Genomic DNA, 14002 nt, shown 5'->3' with positions numbered 1-14002 from the left:
CTCTAAACATGTAGAGACTGTGGGCTGATAGAGTACCACAGGAACCAGGTCTAGTCTTTTCATTAACACCCAGTCCTGGTTTTAAAAGCTGTGCACGTCCCCTTTTGCCATACCACCCGTGAAAACAATGTGTTTCACAGGCTCCTCTGGCATCCACACAACTTCCTAATGTCAGTGGTGGCAGCTGCAGGCACAGCATCTGACCTCAGAGTGACACCCACGAGCACATTACATGAAAATGATCTCTGTGTTGTGTGTCTGTGTCTCAGCTCTGCTCCAGGTCTTTTTATACTTGCTATTCATGACTCACTTTCTTTGTATACATGTTTGACACATGCAACACACACACAAAAAAACCAACCTCACTACCCTCGAGCCAAATAACCACGAACAAAAAACACCAATGTAGATGATAATTTATGTTTTATTAACAAAGAATCAACATTTTATGTACAAATATAATACATGGTTAAAAAATAAAAGGAATATATTCCATGGGACAATTGCACTTTGAATGTCTTCCTTTAATGCGTCCTCTCCCTTTTCCTCTTTTTGTGCTACTTGTCTGCTCGCACAAAGGAGGCGAAGACGCTGTCCTCCTTGTCCAGCAGGGCCTGGGGTCTGTCGTACTCGAGGATGATCCCCCGCTTCATCACAATCACCAGGTCGGCGTTCAGGATGGTGTGGACGCGATGCTGAGTGAAGGAAGGGAGGACAACCGGTCAAGACATCAGAGAGAGCTGCTGCACTCTAATGAGCCTAATTTGGGACGACACACTTTGAACGATGACACCAAAGTCTTCCTACACTTCATCTGTTGTGCCATTTTTACATAGATGGTCATTTTAAATTTCATGAATGAACTTGCAAATGTAATAAAGGATGTCTGGCATCTGCTCCTACTTCCTACACTTCTTTCCCACATCTTCATTTACTCCACTGTCTTTCAGTAACTGCATCCTTGCTGCATTTGTCTGCATCTTTGCACCAGTTCACAGGAAATACATCAGCAGCGCAAGGACAAAGGTCAGCACACTCATGGGGAAATAGTAGAGCTGGATGCAGAACTGTAAATGCCCAGAGTGTTGGCACAGCGTCGGGGAGATACTCACTGCGATAGTAACTACTGTTCGGTCAGCAAAAGCAGTCATCACCACTTTCTGCAGGATGCTCTCCTGTGGGGACAGAGGCAGAGGGAGATGAGGTCGCCTGTGACAAAGCCTTTTAATGTTAACAGAGAATCAGGGACAGACTACATGTAAGAGACAAAGAGAAATCAAAAGCTTTTTTTCTTCAAAAGCACTTACAGTTCAACCCCCTAGAAGCGTATTTTTCAAACTGTCGTCTCTCTTGTTCCTCATCTTACTGTCCCCGATTAAAAATGTGCGTTTCCTCAAGGGCAGCGCTGCAGCGTTATTGTAGCCGGGGATGGAGCTCTTTGTGACTGATCTTTCAAGAGAGGGTCTTAAGTAAGAAGCAGCCATTTGTCAACGCAGACTCTCCTCAGGCTTTTACTGCACCGAGAGTATTTTCCTTCATCCCAACCTTTCCCTTTCTGCCGCATGCATGCGGGCTTCCTCCTCCACTCCAGATTTATTTTTATCCTCCTCTTATGTAAAAAAAAAATATATCAGAAGCTAAAAACTAAAAAATCACTTACAGTACAATTTATGAAGCGGATGCTCTGTTATTGTTTTCTGGTTCTAATTACAGCTTCTAATTTTAGTTATAAGGTGAGAGACACAAAATGCAGATTTTCATGTACAATTCTGACTCGTGTGTCGTTGGTTTATCTTGTTTACAACTTAAGAGTTAAGATCAGAAATTTGAGATGGTGCCTTCAAACGAAGCATTTCTCTCTTTAGACATCTCTCCTTTTCTTCACTGTTCTTTGTTACCATGCCGACAGACCAAATGATCCCGTGTCTCCTCCTTCACCTTTTCACTTTCACTTCCTTAATGTCTGTGTTGCCTCCTTTTCATCACCAGCTTTCGCTACCTTAACGCTGCTCTTTGTTGAACACGCACTGACCGTGGCCATGTCTATAGACGCTGTGGCTTCGTCCATGATGAGGATGCTGCTCTTCCTGACGAAGGCTCTGGCCAGACAGAACAGCTGTCTCTGACCCTGACTGAAGTTTTCCCCTCCCTCCGTCACCATAGCATCTGAAAGAATAAAGCCACACACGTCATGGAAATTCATATGCAGCACGCTATGAGAGGGCAAAGTTAATTGTCCATTAACTCTTTGGCTTATAGATCAATACTGTATTGATGTCCTACCGTAGTTTAGTAGTCATTGAACATGTTTTGAAAAATCGAGTGTATTTTCAATATAGTGTAATAATTATATTTTAAAAAAAAGGTTTATCTTGAGTCTGCATTTATATAGAAATAAACATGCATCAGTTTGATAAACAGTGATTACTTTCCATGTCAGAAGTTCACCATGATGTTCAAAGTTGTAGGTTTACCCGAAAATAAAAATGTACATTTCTGGATTTAGAATTACACATTGTAGAAATGTTACTTATGTAGAAGTACAAAATAAAATTAGTTAAAAAAATACCAAAAGTAAAAGAACCCTTCATGCACAATGTCTCATCAGTGAAGATTATATTAATTAATTAATTTCCCTTGGAAATTGTTGTAGTGATCAGGCAAAAAAATGGAAGAAAGACTAATGTAGAAATATTTCAATATTGCACTGAAACACAGCTATAAAGTAAATCTGCATATGATGGGATTTTATTTTTAGTAAGTAACTCAACAGTAACAGCCTTCCTGCAGAAACAAAGTGTACATTTACACTGTATTGTCACTTAATCATAAGGTAAATTAATTAGCCATAACCCCTAGGTCACACAGATCAATATCTCATTGAACATTTGGCTCCAGTGAGCATAAACTAAAGCTGTAAGTGAATCAACGGGCACACGCATTTGTCAGTGTCACCCGAGTGAAAGCAGGTTTTTGTGTCTTTGTATTGACTAAAGTAGAAATACACCAGCTGCCATGAGCACCGGCCGTCTCTTAGACCACCAGAGTAGTGAATGATCTCTCTGTTTTTCACAAGGAAGTGAAGACACACAAAAATAAGTCCTAAATTTCAAAATAAAAGAAGGTAAAGTAAACCTCGGGAGGCCCCTGTGCATCAGCCTTAACCTACATACACTCATGAGTGTATGTAGGTTAAGGCTGTTGACAACGCTCTCTGCTAACATCTGATCGTCGGTCTGCTTCAGTCTGTAACTGTTAGGTCAGGGGTGAGACAACTGAAATGAGCTCAGAATAACGAGGCTGTAAAACAGTGCGGGATGGAGCAGCTACACGCATAATCCAGCTCCAACAAGCGTTTAAAAAATTAATGGTGGTGTATTCTGATACAGCAGCCTGATCTTTGAGACACTTGAGCAGCTGACAGTTGTAATGAGAAGTGACGGCGAGATATCAGAGAACACCAGTTATTGTATTTGTTGCACAGACACTTCACATGTACACTGGAGTAACATTTTAATCTGTTATAGATTAGTTATTGATAATGTCTAGTCACAGTTTGTGTACCTTGTTAGTTCACTCTCACATAAACACAAATTCAGTACATCTGTGAGGACACCGACCGACATAACTCTAACTCTGACACTCAAATTGCCCTGTGAAGTGGCGAGGACCAGCCAAAATGTCATCACTGACGCAAACGTTTCATTACACAGACACAGAAAACACATGCACACACTAAAACAAGGACAGATATGCTCACCCAGGCCTCCTGGCAGGGATTTAACAACAGGCTTCAGCTGAGCAATCTCTAGAGCTTCCCACAGCATCTCATCTGTAGCCTTCATCTCAGGGTCCAGGTTGAAACTGCACATAAAGGAACCATTAATCAGCCGATTATTTTCTCAGCTAGTCTTGGTTGTTTTTACTACACAAATCAGTAAACTCTCTCCTGTAGTTGTGTTTCCTCCTCTCTGTCTGTCTCGCTCTCTCTATTTTTCTGGAAGTATCCTCGGCCTTGGAGCTGTATATCTCCAGAATGCAGTTACTGGTCCTACCTAGTGCTGCTCAAGTTGGATTGTTTGGTTTTCTATATAATTCTGGGTACAGTTATATTTTTAAGCCTTAAAAACTGTAAAGTTCCCAGAGGTGACTTCTGTTGTGATTTGGCGCTATACAAATTGAACTGAATTCCTTAGTTAGCTCTTTGTTTGCTCTTCATCGACACGACAAAGCTGTGATGTTATAGTCACTGCTGCTGACGTCTAAAAATACCCTCTTCACTTAAGTTCTCAGAGGAATGTCCTCTTATCTACAAGCCCTCAGCTCTACTGGTGCTTCAGATGAGTGTCACAGTTTGCCAACTGCTCCTGTTTCTGGAAATGTTCTGTGTCCTCTCCCTCCACTAAATCTATTTTAGTCACATTATCACTATCATCAAATCCAAACTGCTATATCAAGTCCGTCTCAGCTGGTAAAATTGACGCTGAAGTGAAACTAATGGGTACCGAATGGTGCCGCTGAACAGGAAGGGGTCCTGGAGGATGATGGACAAGCGAGACCTGAGGGTCTGCAGAGGCAGCTTAGCGATGTCGATGTTGTCAATCACAATCCTTCCTGTAAAAAGAAGACGTTTATTCGATCAGCAAAACAAAGACAATGTGTCTTGTTAATGTTGAATTAATTATTAATTAACTGAAAGTTCATTATAATTAAATTCATTTCAAGTGCTGCTGTTCACCCTCGAACATGTCCACCATGCGGAAGAAGGCCAAGGAGAACGACGATTTCCCGCTGCCAGTCCTGCCACAGATCCCAACCTGAAATCCAACAACTCTATGTCACAAATCCAAGTCAATAAACATCATAAATTCTTCCTGGCCATTGTTTTTGTTCCATGTTTTAACACTGTTTTCCTGTTTGGTCACCTTCTCTCCGGGGCTGATGTGTGCGTTGACATTTTTAAGGACAGGCTTCAGTGAGGCATCGTACCGGACGCTCAGATTCTGGATCTTGATCTCTCCCTGCCGGGGCCAGCCGTCAGGGACCTGAGACACAGCTGAGCACAGACACAACACATCACAACGCATCTACTCGTTCAGCCCTGAAAATAATACAACTAGAGGACGATGTTAAAGGTAAGAGGAAAGACGCAGGCCTGCTGGTAGAAACCCTTCCTGGCTGGACGTAAACATGCATGTGAGATAGATTATTAAGGGATCTAAAGGCATTAGCTAATGTAAAAACAGCTGAACTAGGATAAAAATAAATTCCTCATGAGCATTATGATACCTCACAGAAGTTGACAATAACAAATGTGGAGTGACAGTGGGCTCACTCTAAACCTAATACTGGGTGAGGAAGAAATCACAAAACCTTCCCTCTGAGGAAAAAGCAGATGTGATTTCTTCCAAATTCATGAACGTTGGTTTGATTTAGGGTGAAACTGTGTTGCCACACTCACTGAGCAGTCCCTCGTAATTCTCTGGTTCAGTTTTGAGCAGGCCGTTAATCCTCTTGACTGAGCCAAGCTGTACTTCCATGTCTGCCAGGTTACGCACCATCCAGTTCATGTAGTTTGACACCTGATACGGAGGGGGAGGAGGGGGAGGAGGGGGAGGATGAGCAGAGGCGACACTGTGGTTGCATTACGGCGTGTAGGAGTTCAAGTAGAAATATCACAAAGTCGTGCATTTAAAATGTTACTTAAATAAAAGTCTAAATGTACAATGCTTACTGCTGCAGTACTAAAACCATCAGAGTGGCCTCACACACACACACACACACACACACACACACACAGTCTCACCATGAGAGCGTACGTCAGACCGAGCCCCACCAGTCCGGTGGACAGCTGGTTGTAGAGCGAGTTGGTGATGGAGGCTACAGCTGCTACCAGCACCACACAGGCTCCAATATACTCCTGCGGAGGGACATGTCATCATCACAGCAAGAAGATAACACAACACTGAATAATTCAAGGACATAAATAAAATACAAAGGGATTATCGGACAACTTTGCTGTCAACATTCATGACATGATAACTAAATCCCCCACAGATGCTCAAGTGTTCCATAAACATCTCGAATTTTGACTCATCCGCCGCAAAAACACGATGAGCTGCAGCAGCTATGAGCAGCACGCGGCCACGTAAATGCTGCATTTTATGTTAATACGGAGTCTGAAAATATCTGATTTCAGGCATAAGAAGCAGTCGCCCCGTAACTTGGACAAAAACGTGAAGCAGCCACCAAACACATGAACATGCAGGTGCCTCTTTACCATGCGGACCTCCAGCCACCGGTTGGCTGCTGTGAGGAAGAGAGAGGCGATGTTGTTGGCATCAGTGAACTGCAGTAACCTCTGTCTGAACCTGGGCTCGTACCTGCCAATGGAAAGGATCGCTTCGTTATATTGCAGACTGTGTTACATACACATTAACCATCCACCTGATGGCAGCTTCTCCATTTTCCAGCCTGACAGGCTCAGTTTCAACAAGGGGACATATGAACAGATTATAGGAAGAAAACAGGGTGAATTTATAAAATGATTAAACTTGAGGAACTTTTCTTTTTATCATAGACATAATGTTATTCTGGTGACTGAAACTGCAATCCAATTCACATCATACTTATTTATTTAAATGAATTAAACAGCTGAATTTAATTTATTAAAGCCTAACATCTGCTCGGATGGAAAGCGGGAAAGTCACAGTGGACGTGTAGAGATTTATGAGCTATGTCCACACTGAAACTTCTGCGGAGTTGACTTTTTTGTGTTCATTTAAATTCAACATTTCAAAAGAAATAAAAGTAAGTAAGTGAGAGAGTGAGCATTTAAACAAAGAAACCACAGACAGAGAGTTCACATGCTGTTTAAACAATGATGTACAACAATCATCCTCCCACACAGAGTGCAAAACAGCCACAGTAGGACATATGTTTTCATTTACCTGAGGGCCCTTATGGTGGTGAGGCCCTCGACTGTCTCAGAGAAGTGGGAGAGTAAGGGGAGCTGTGTGCTGTCCTCCAGCTGCTGCAGGTCCCTGAGCAGCAGACAGACGACACAGTAGAGTGGGAAATATCAAGTGAGGTGAAATTTAAATAGCACGAGTGGTAAGGTTGGACAGATGAGGACAGAAATCACTACCTGCACAACAAACGTCCCCTACTACTACCAAAGACAAAGGCTGTCAACATCTGTTATTATCCTATCAGACTCACCTGGAAGCCACCCGGAAGTATTTCTGGATGAAGTAGCAGGTGATGGCCAGCGGCAGGAGGGCGATGAGGAAGACGGGGGTCACATAGGAGATGACGCCGAGAGCTGACACACACAGCAGGGTGGAGCGCATGAGACACTCCAGGGTGGAGGGGATGTGCTGATCGATGGTGTTCGTGTCCGTGGAGAACCGGTTGAGGATGTTGCCGAGTGGAGTGGTCTCAAACAGCCTGGAGGGGCGAAGACAAAATTCAAGTAGCTCGTTATCACTGTCATTGTTGAACTGACAATTAGTGAAAAATGTGTAAAATCCAGTGGGAAAAAAAGTGTCTTCCTTCACACTATATTCATTATTACATCACATTATTTAATTTAATTAATGATCTTATTTTAAAAATGTAAAATCCTTAGAGTCTATAATCATTTAGTAGGTCTTTATCCAGCATAAATCTGCTCGGTCATGCTGTGCAGTCAGCTTTAAATTCATACGTGTGAATTATGTGTTTATTCAGTGTGTGTGTGTGTGTCTGTGTGTCTTTGTGAACACAATGTGTCCCAGGTTCTGTGTAAGGAAAGCAGATGGTGCTCTGAGTAATGGGGTGAAAAGGGTGCTTTTAACTGAGTTTCTTTTTTTAAATGATCTGTCTTATCACACATGCACAGCTCTACACACACTATCTCAATGTCACATCTTGCGGTTGAGCTGCAACTCGCACACACACACACACACACACACACACACGCACACTGAGCATCGTACCTCATGGGGGCCAGTATGATCTTGTTGAGCAGGTTGTGGTGAAGCTGCTTGGCCACTTTGAGGCCGGTCCACTCCACAGCCACAGAGGTGGCCAGACACAGGACGATGCCCAGGCAGCACAGCACGCTGAACACCGACAAATACCACGCGTTACTGAAGCCGCAGTCCTACAGAGAGGGGGGAGAGGTGTTATTAAAACATGGCTTCCAGTCTGAGCTTTGGAGAAGCTGAGTTATGGCGGAGGCGTTCCTGTCACTGGGTTTGCTTGCACTGTAATTTCAAGCATAATTAAACTCTGCAGCTGGTTAAAAATTAGCTGTGTAATGTGACAAAAGCAGTGAAGCTTTCAAAGAGATGCTGTTCTCCTCCTCTTTCAGCCTCTTTATTTTCTCCTCAATTCACCTTCTACTTCATTTTGTGATTTCATTAAATCTGTTTCAAGCTATCCAAAAAAAAAGATCTCTGTTTGAAGTCTATTTATGTATTGTTGATATTAATTTATATATGTATCAAATCCTCAGCAGAGATAAAGTATTTTACTTTGTTTACTCCTTTATTTTGTTCTTTTTTTACCATCTACAAAACCAGAAACTGGAGATTAGTATGTCAGGCTAATGTATGACATGAACATTTAGTTTCCCACTCGTGTCTGTGCTGACAGACAGCAACCTAACAGCAGTGTGAGGCAGTAACGTGCCACGGTGTGCGTTTGATACTAGAACAGGACTTCTGGGTGTCCCCATGTGGATCAGTCCACAGAACAGTGTCGATTAGATAAGCCTGGGGCTGAGACACTGAACCAAACATCCTCGTGTCCTCGGCATTCAGGTGACAATTCATCTGCACTTAATGCTTTGTGCAGCGTGACTTTGAGTGTGTGAGAAAGAGTGAAGCGAGGAGAAGACGGTTGCAGTGTTTGTATTCAACAGGAGGACACGGTGCACTTTACGCTGCTGTTCTCATCCCCAGCTGAGCCTGTCTTTGCCGTTCACATGGCTGTGTGAAATGTGATCAGGCATTTTGCTTCACTAGACTGACACACACACACACACACACACACACACACACACACACACACACACACACACACACACACACACACACACACAAACATGATAATCTGCCAACAGGTGGTGCGGCCTCATTGTATGTACCCCACAGACTAACCTTTACCAGTATTTATATTGGTTCTTTGAACAGCGAAAAGGGAGGTTAAATTGGAGGAGGTAATAACAGACTTAAAAAAACATTTAGACCAATTTACAAAAATTCTCCATCAGCGTTGCTCTAATATGCAGATGAGGCTGAGCTGCAGTAGCTTCTGGGTCTATTAGTGAACGCTCCATCTGGGGTTGGCAGCGTCTGTGTTTCAGGTCAGCTCCGTTCAGCTGAGACTCACAGGAGAATTAGTGAGATAACTGTTACATAATTTCTCTTTGGCCTGTTTCCTTTCCAAATAGACATTATTTATTGTTATTGACCCCTTCAAAATAAAACTTCTAACCAAAATAAGTTACAAGTTTTGACAACTAAATGTCTAAACATATTTTTTTGAGAACAAAGAATGTGATATTTTACAGAAATACAGATAAATAATTCAGTTCTTAACTAAACTGTCAAACATCTTACAAACACTTTATCCCTCAACTGACTTAAGCGCGCATTGACTCTGACAAAGAAAGGCCTCTCCTATATCCTCACAAATGAAGCTGCATCAACAACATTTGGCAGTGTTGCTGGAAAAATCTGTTTAAACTATTACTTGAAGGAAAAGACAATCAAGCAAAAAAAGAGATCAAGCAGGACAACAGACAACCTCTATAAAAACCAGACTGTCTTACTTGACGGATGGTACAGTTGCGGGCTGTGGCTTCTAACTTGGCCGTGATGACGTGTGACGTCCAGTACGCCAGCCAGTAGTCGATGGCGACCATGAGGGAGTGTTTGAGGAGCTGTGAGAGGAGGAGCAGGTTGAGCAGGAGCAGTCCCGCGGAGGACAGGTAGGTCCCACAGGAGCGCCAGGGAATGGTGGCTCGCTGACGCATTACCTGCGAGAGATTGTCGTCTTCTTCGCTCTCCAGAGATTCCTCTGGGATCAAGACAGGCAGGCACGCGGGTTTGTTAAGTTATGGATTTATGCATTTTGCTATTGGAAAATAACGTGACCGTGCCTCTTCAGATTCTTTTTCTTTTTACTTTTCATAAAAGAATATTTCTTTATGTAACAACTTACTCATCATAAGGTCTCATTTCTGTCAAACTGTCCTTTCCTCCTTCCTAGCTAGATCACTATTGTCTTTTCCACTATCTTCATTTCTCATATTTTCTCATTCCTGTATCTGAAGAGACTCCACAAGCACAATACATGAGAGGAGACGAGAACCCACAGAGAAACTACGCTACAGGTTACACTAGCTATATCCTACGCCAACAGAGCAGCCATGCCACAGTGACTGGGGGGGGGTGAAGAGCTAATGTTAACGACCTTCCACATCTTCCCCACCCCCCCCCTAGTTAAATATATCACATCACATCATGCAACAAGCTTTTGAGCACGAGGCTGCATGTGGGTGTCTGGGAGACTCAGACAAGCCAGAGGGAGAGAGGAAGCAGGAGAACACAGGGGGAAAAGAGACGGACTGAATGACTGACAGGACCGAGCACACTACTGCTACCACCATCTATAATCATGCCATGGTGTTGAGTAGGTTTTCACGATCAGAGTTGACAAATGGTTGAGGAAAAAGAGAGAGAAAGACAAGGCTGAATGACGACGAGAAGCTCACACTGCTGCGATTTGCTTGCAGCGTCACAATGCCACAGACATTTTTGCTTGTTTTTTTCAAACCATGCTTTCTGGCCACACCTGCTCGATCGAATATGAGGGCAGCACCTGGTGCTGGAGCGATCCACCCCGGGGTGCCACCAGCACACGGAAGACAACACAGAACACAAATAAGGAGTACAGCCACTGCACTTTAGCACCTTCCACTAAAGTTGCACATTCAATAGTCGAGACATGCACACAGAGAATCAGATTTGGTGTCTGGCCACAGCAGGAGGCTGCTGGAGAGAAGGCCGTGTCATATCTGGTTACTGAGAAAGTCTACAGAGAAGCCAAGACACGAGACACCAGACCCAGAGAGAACAGCAAAGTCTGGAGTATTTAACACCAACACAATGTTTGCATTGTACTGACACTTAAATAAAAAACAATAAGTAAATAAATAAATGAATACAGAAAATTAAATACAGAAAATTTGGGGCCATTGAAATTATTGCAAACATTGCAGAGGGTGTAAACATTAAAATAAGCTGATGAGCTTAAGCTTTAATGTAACGGGTGCTGCTGCTCAGCAAATACACACAGCAAAAAGGGAAATCATTCTCCACCTATATCATTACCAGCAAGCACAAATGTACATGTCATGATTGGCCTGAAATCAGTGAAGCACTGACTGCAATTCACGGCAGACATCGTGTCCCATGACCGCTCACCTTCCTCGTCCTCCTCAGTCCGGACGGCCTCTCTGGAGTACATGGCCCTGCGCAGGTTGTTCCTCTCCATATCCGTCATACTCGCCGCCACCGTCTCCTGGAGGAGGAATAAAGAAAACATTTACTTCTCTTTGTCTTCTTCTACAACTAGTCTGCAGAGACATTAAACAGACACTCATATAATCTTTCCAGGCAGCGCAAGATATACGCACCTACCCTGAAAAAACTCTCAAATGAGCAAAAGCAAAGATTATTAAAGGCATTAGAGATTCATTAAGGATTCATTTGCACTTTGTTTGCATGTTCATTAATCACCTTTTCAAACTCCTGGTCCTGTCTGTGCATCAGGGTTTTCCACTGCTCAAACAGTTCGGGCTCAGAGTTCTGGATGTCCTTCAGTGTCCCCTGGGTCTGGATGGTGCCATCTTTCATGGCAATAATCTGATAATAAACACACACACACAAGGAGAGAGAAGAAATGCAGTCGTTAGCTGAGGCTGAAAAATCAATCTTTATGTGCTCTGGGAACATTTGAGATAAACTGTCTGCATCCCAAATGGGACATCAAAGTGTTTACTTCATAATTAATACAATAGCGTAATAATGGATGATCTTAAGTGTGATCTCATTTACTGTGACTGCTAAAGAGCTGATTACCTGTATGTTAAAAAAATGCCTGTGCGCAGACTCACCCAATAGTTGGTTAATTACTTTAAATCTCTATTTCTTACCCAGTCTGCGTGCGGCAGATACTGTAGTTTGTGTGTGACCAACACCACCGTCCTCTTCTCTTCTCTCAGCAGCTTCAGGATGCCGTCCTGCATCAGATGGTCACTCAGGTGGATGTCTAAAGCAGAGAAAGGGTCGTCCTAGACAACACATGAACAGGTGTTAATAATAATTTACCACAAAAACGAACTATTAATGGGAAAATTAATTGATGATGAATAAGTTACGCTAGTGGTAAACATGTCATATACAGTTATTACAAATAACAGAGGCAGTGAAATCCATCCTGACATGTATAAACAGTTAGTTGAAAGCTGCATTCGGCTTCTCAGCCCTGCAGCCGTGCTTAAGAAAGCGTGTTGCTATTTTTATCACGTAGGAAGGCATCAGCAATAGAATAACATCAAAGTGCTCAGGTACAGCTTCAGAAGCACTTTCACAGTGGAAACTGACACTCACGGCGTGCTAACAAGGTTAATTAAAGGTGCAATCCAACCACTAAAGTCATTTTGATTAAAGACCTTCGCTTCCACTCACCAGAAAGACCACGTTTGTCTGCTGGTACAAAGCTCTGGCGACGCTGATTCGCTGTTTCTGTCCACCTGACAGTATGATGCCCTGCACCAGAGGACAGAAAAGTGCGGGAGGAAAACATTACTCCAAGGTTTCACTACAAAGAGGAATGAACAACCTGATTCAATCCATAAATGCGTGTGGCACTCGACCCCAGAGTAACAAAGGAGATCACAGTTTGTTTCCTGAATTACTGGCGCATGGAGAAATCCAACATGACAGTGATTTAGCTGAACAAGGTCAGTCCAGCTTCCTGCACACACAAACGTCCAATCCTTGCTGCACAGTAATGATGACAAATGATTCAGCAACAAACTGACACAGAGTAGGAGCCACAACCAGACCTAGAGAATAAAAGGACAACAGAGAAAAACATAAATATACTGTGGTACAGACCCGCTCTCCGATCTCTGTCTGGTCCCCTTGTGGTAGGATGTCAATGTCAGGCTGAAGAGAGCAGGCCTCGGTGACAGCTTTGTATCTGGGGGACACAAATAGAGTCAGAATATAGATGAGGACATAGAAAATCTGATAATAGTAGCCAGAAGGAAATAGTATAGACCTTCTCATTATTAACCAGCTGGGTAACGACCTCCATAGCAAACTCATTCTAATGATACATATCTATCGTACATATTGTACATAAGACCGTCTGTATTTCGATTATTTTGGTGTTTTAATTTTCAGAGTAAGCAGGCAGCAGCACACGACAAGTGGAGGAGGAGAGAAGTAGATGTGTAAAGACGGAGGGGCCAGTGAGGTCAGAGGCAAACATCTCGACTTTATAGAACATCTCCACGGCAACAAAGCACAGCGGCCCATTAGATGTATTTAATGAAAAGAGTCCATTAGACCCATAACGCGCCTGGCCTTCTCACAAATGCAAGCGTGTAACCTTTCAGCAGGACCATTTACTGTGAAGATGAAAATTGAGTGTATAAAAAAGTGTGTGTGTGTGTGTGTGTGTGTGTGTGTGTGTGTGTGTGTGTCCTCATTGTGCCCACGCAGGCGAATGCAGCATATGTTGCTGTGACAGGAGTGAATACAGCGACAAAACAAAAACACACCTTGAGCCAAGACAAATCCTGGCTTGATGAGGCCCAGTGTTAAAGCGGTTTATTTGGGAAGTGGTCAACTGGATTTTTTTCACTGGACTCAAAGTGTTGACTCAATCAGGCATCACCACATCCAATTTACCGCAGTGGCCTCGGGGAGCAGAAAGG

The 14002-nt window shown here is 43.1% G+C and overlaps 1 protein-coding gene across 2 annotated transcripts in view; it reads right to left on the bottom strand.

The window, feature by feature from the left end:
- Positions 1 to 12: 12 nt before the first annotated feature.
- The window catches only part of abcc8 (ATP-binding cassette, sub-family C (CFTR/MRP), member 8), a 44324-nt gene continuing 30334 nt past the window's right edge, over positions 13 to 14002 (bottom strand). For both annotated transcript variants that reach the window (XM_026364808.1, XM_026364809.1), the window contains exons 21-39: positions 13176 to 13260; positions 12744 to 12824; positions 12209 to 12346; positions 11793 to 11918; positions 11478 to 11574; positions 9821 to 10068; positions 7980 to 8146; positions 7222 to 7449; positions 6951 to 7043; positions 6281 to 6383; positions 5807 to 5920; positions 5462 to 5582; positions 4926 to 5056; positions 4739 to 4817; positions 4506 to 4614; positions 3761 to 3864; positions 2033 to 2166; positions 1113 to 1175; positions 13 to 695 (exon numbers count right to left, since the gene is read on the bottom strand). In XM_026364808.1, coding sequence (XP_026220593.1) covers positions 558 to 695; positions 1113 to 1175; positions 2033 to 2166; positions 3761 to 3864; positions 4506 to 4614; positions 4739 to 4817; positions 4926 to 5056; positions 5462 to 5582; positions 5807 to 5920; positions 6281 to 6383; positions 6951 to 7043; positions 7222 to 7449; positions 7980 to 8146; positions 9821 to 10068; positions 11478 to 11574; positions 11793 to 11918; positions 12209 to 12346; positions 12744 to 12824; positions 13176 to 13260 — 2359 coding nt within the window. In that variant the 3' untranslated portion in view covers positions 13 to 557. The remainder of the gene's footprint in view (positions 696 to 1112; positions 1176 to 2032; positions 2167 to 3760; positions 3865 to 4505; positions 4615 to 4738; positions 4818 to 4925; positions 5057 to 5461; positions 5583 to 5806; positions 5921 to 6280; positions 6384 to 6950; positions 7044 to 7221; positions 7450 to 7979; positions 8147 to 9820; positions 10069 to 11477; positions 11575 to 11792; positions 11919 to 12208; positions 12347 to 12743; positions 12825 to 13175; positions 13261 to 14002) is intronic.

The sequence above is a fragment of the Anabas testudineus genome, chromosome 6 (genome assembly GCF_900324465.2).
Source record: "Anabas testudineus chromosome 6, fAnaTes1.2, whole genome shotgun sequence".
In the NCBI taxonomy this organism is placed as follows: domain Eukaryota; kingdom Metazoa; phylum Chordata; class Actinopteri; order Anabantiformes; family Anabantidae; genus Anabas; species Anabas testudineus.
This window is presented reverse-complemented; position numbering and strand designations above follow the sequence as displayed.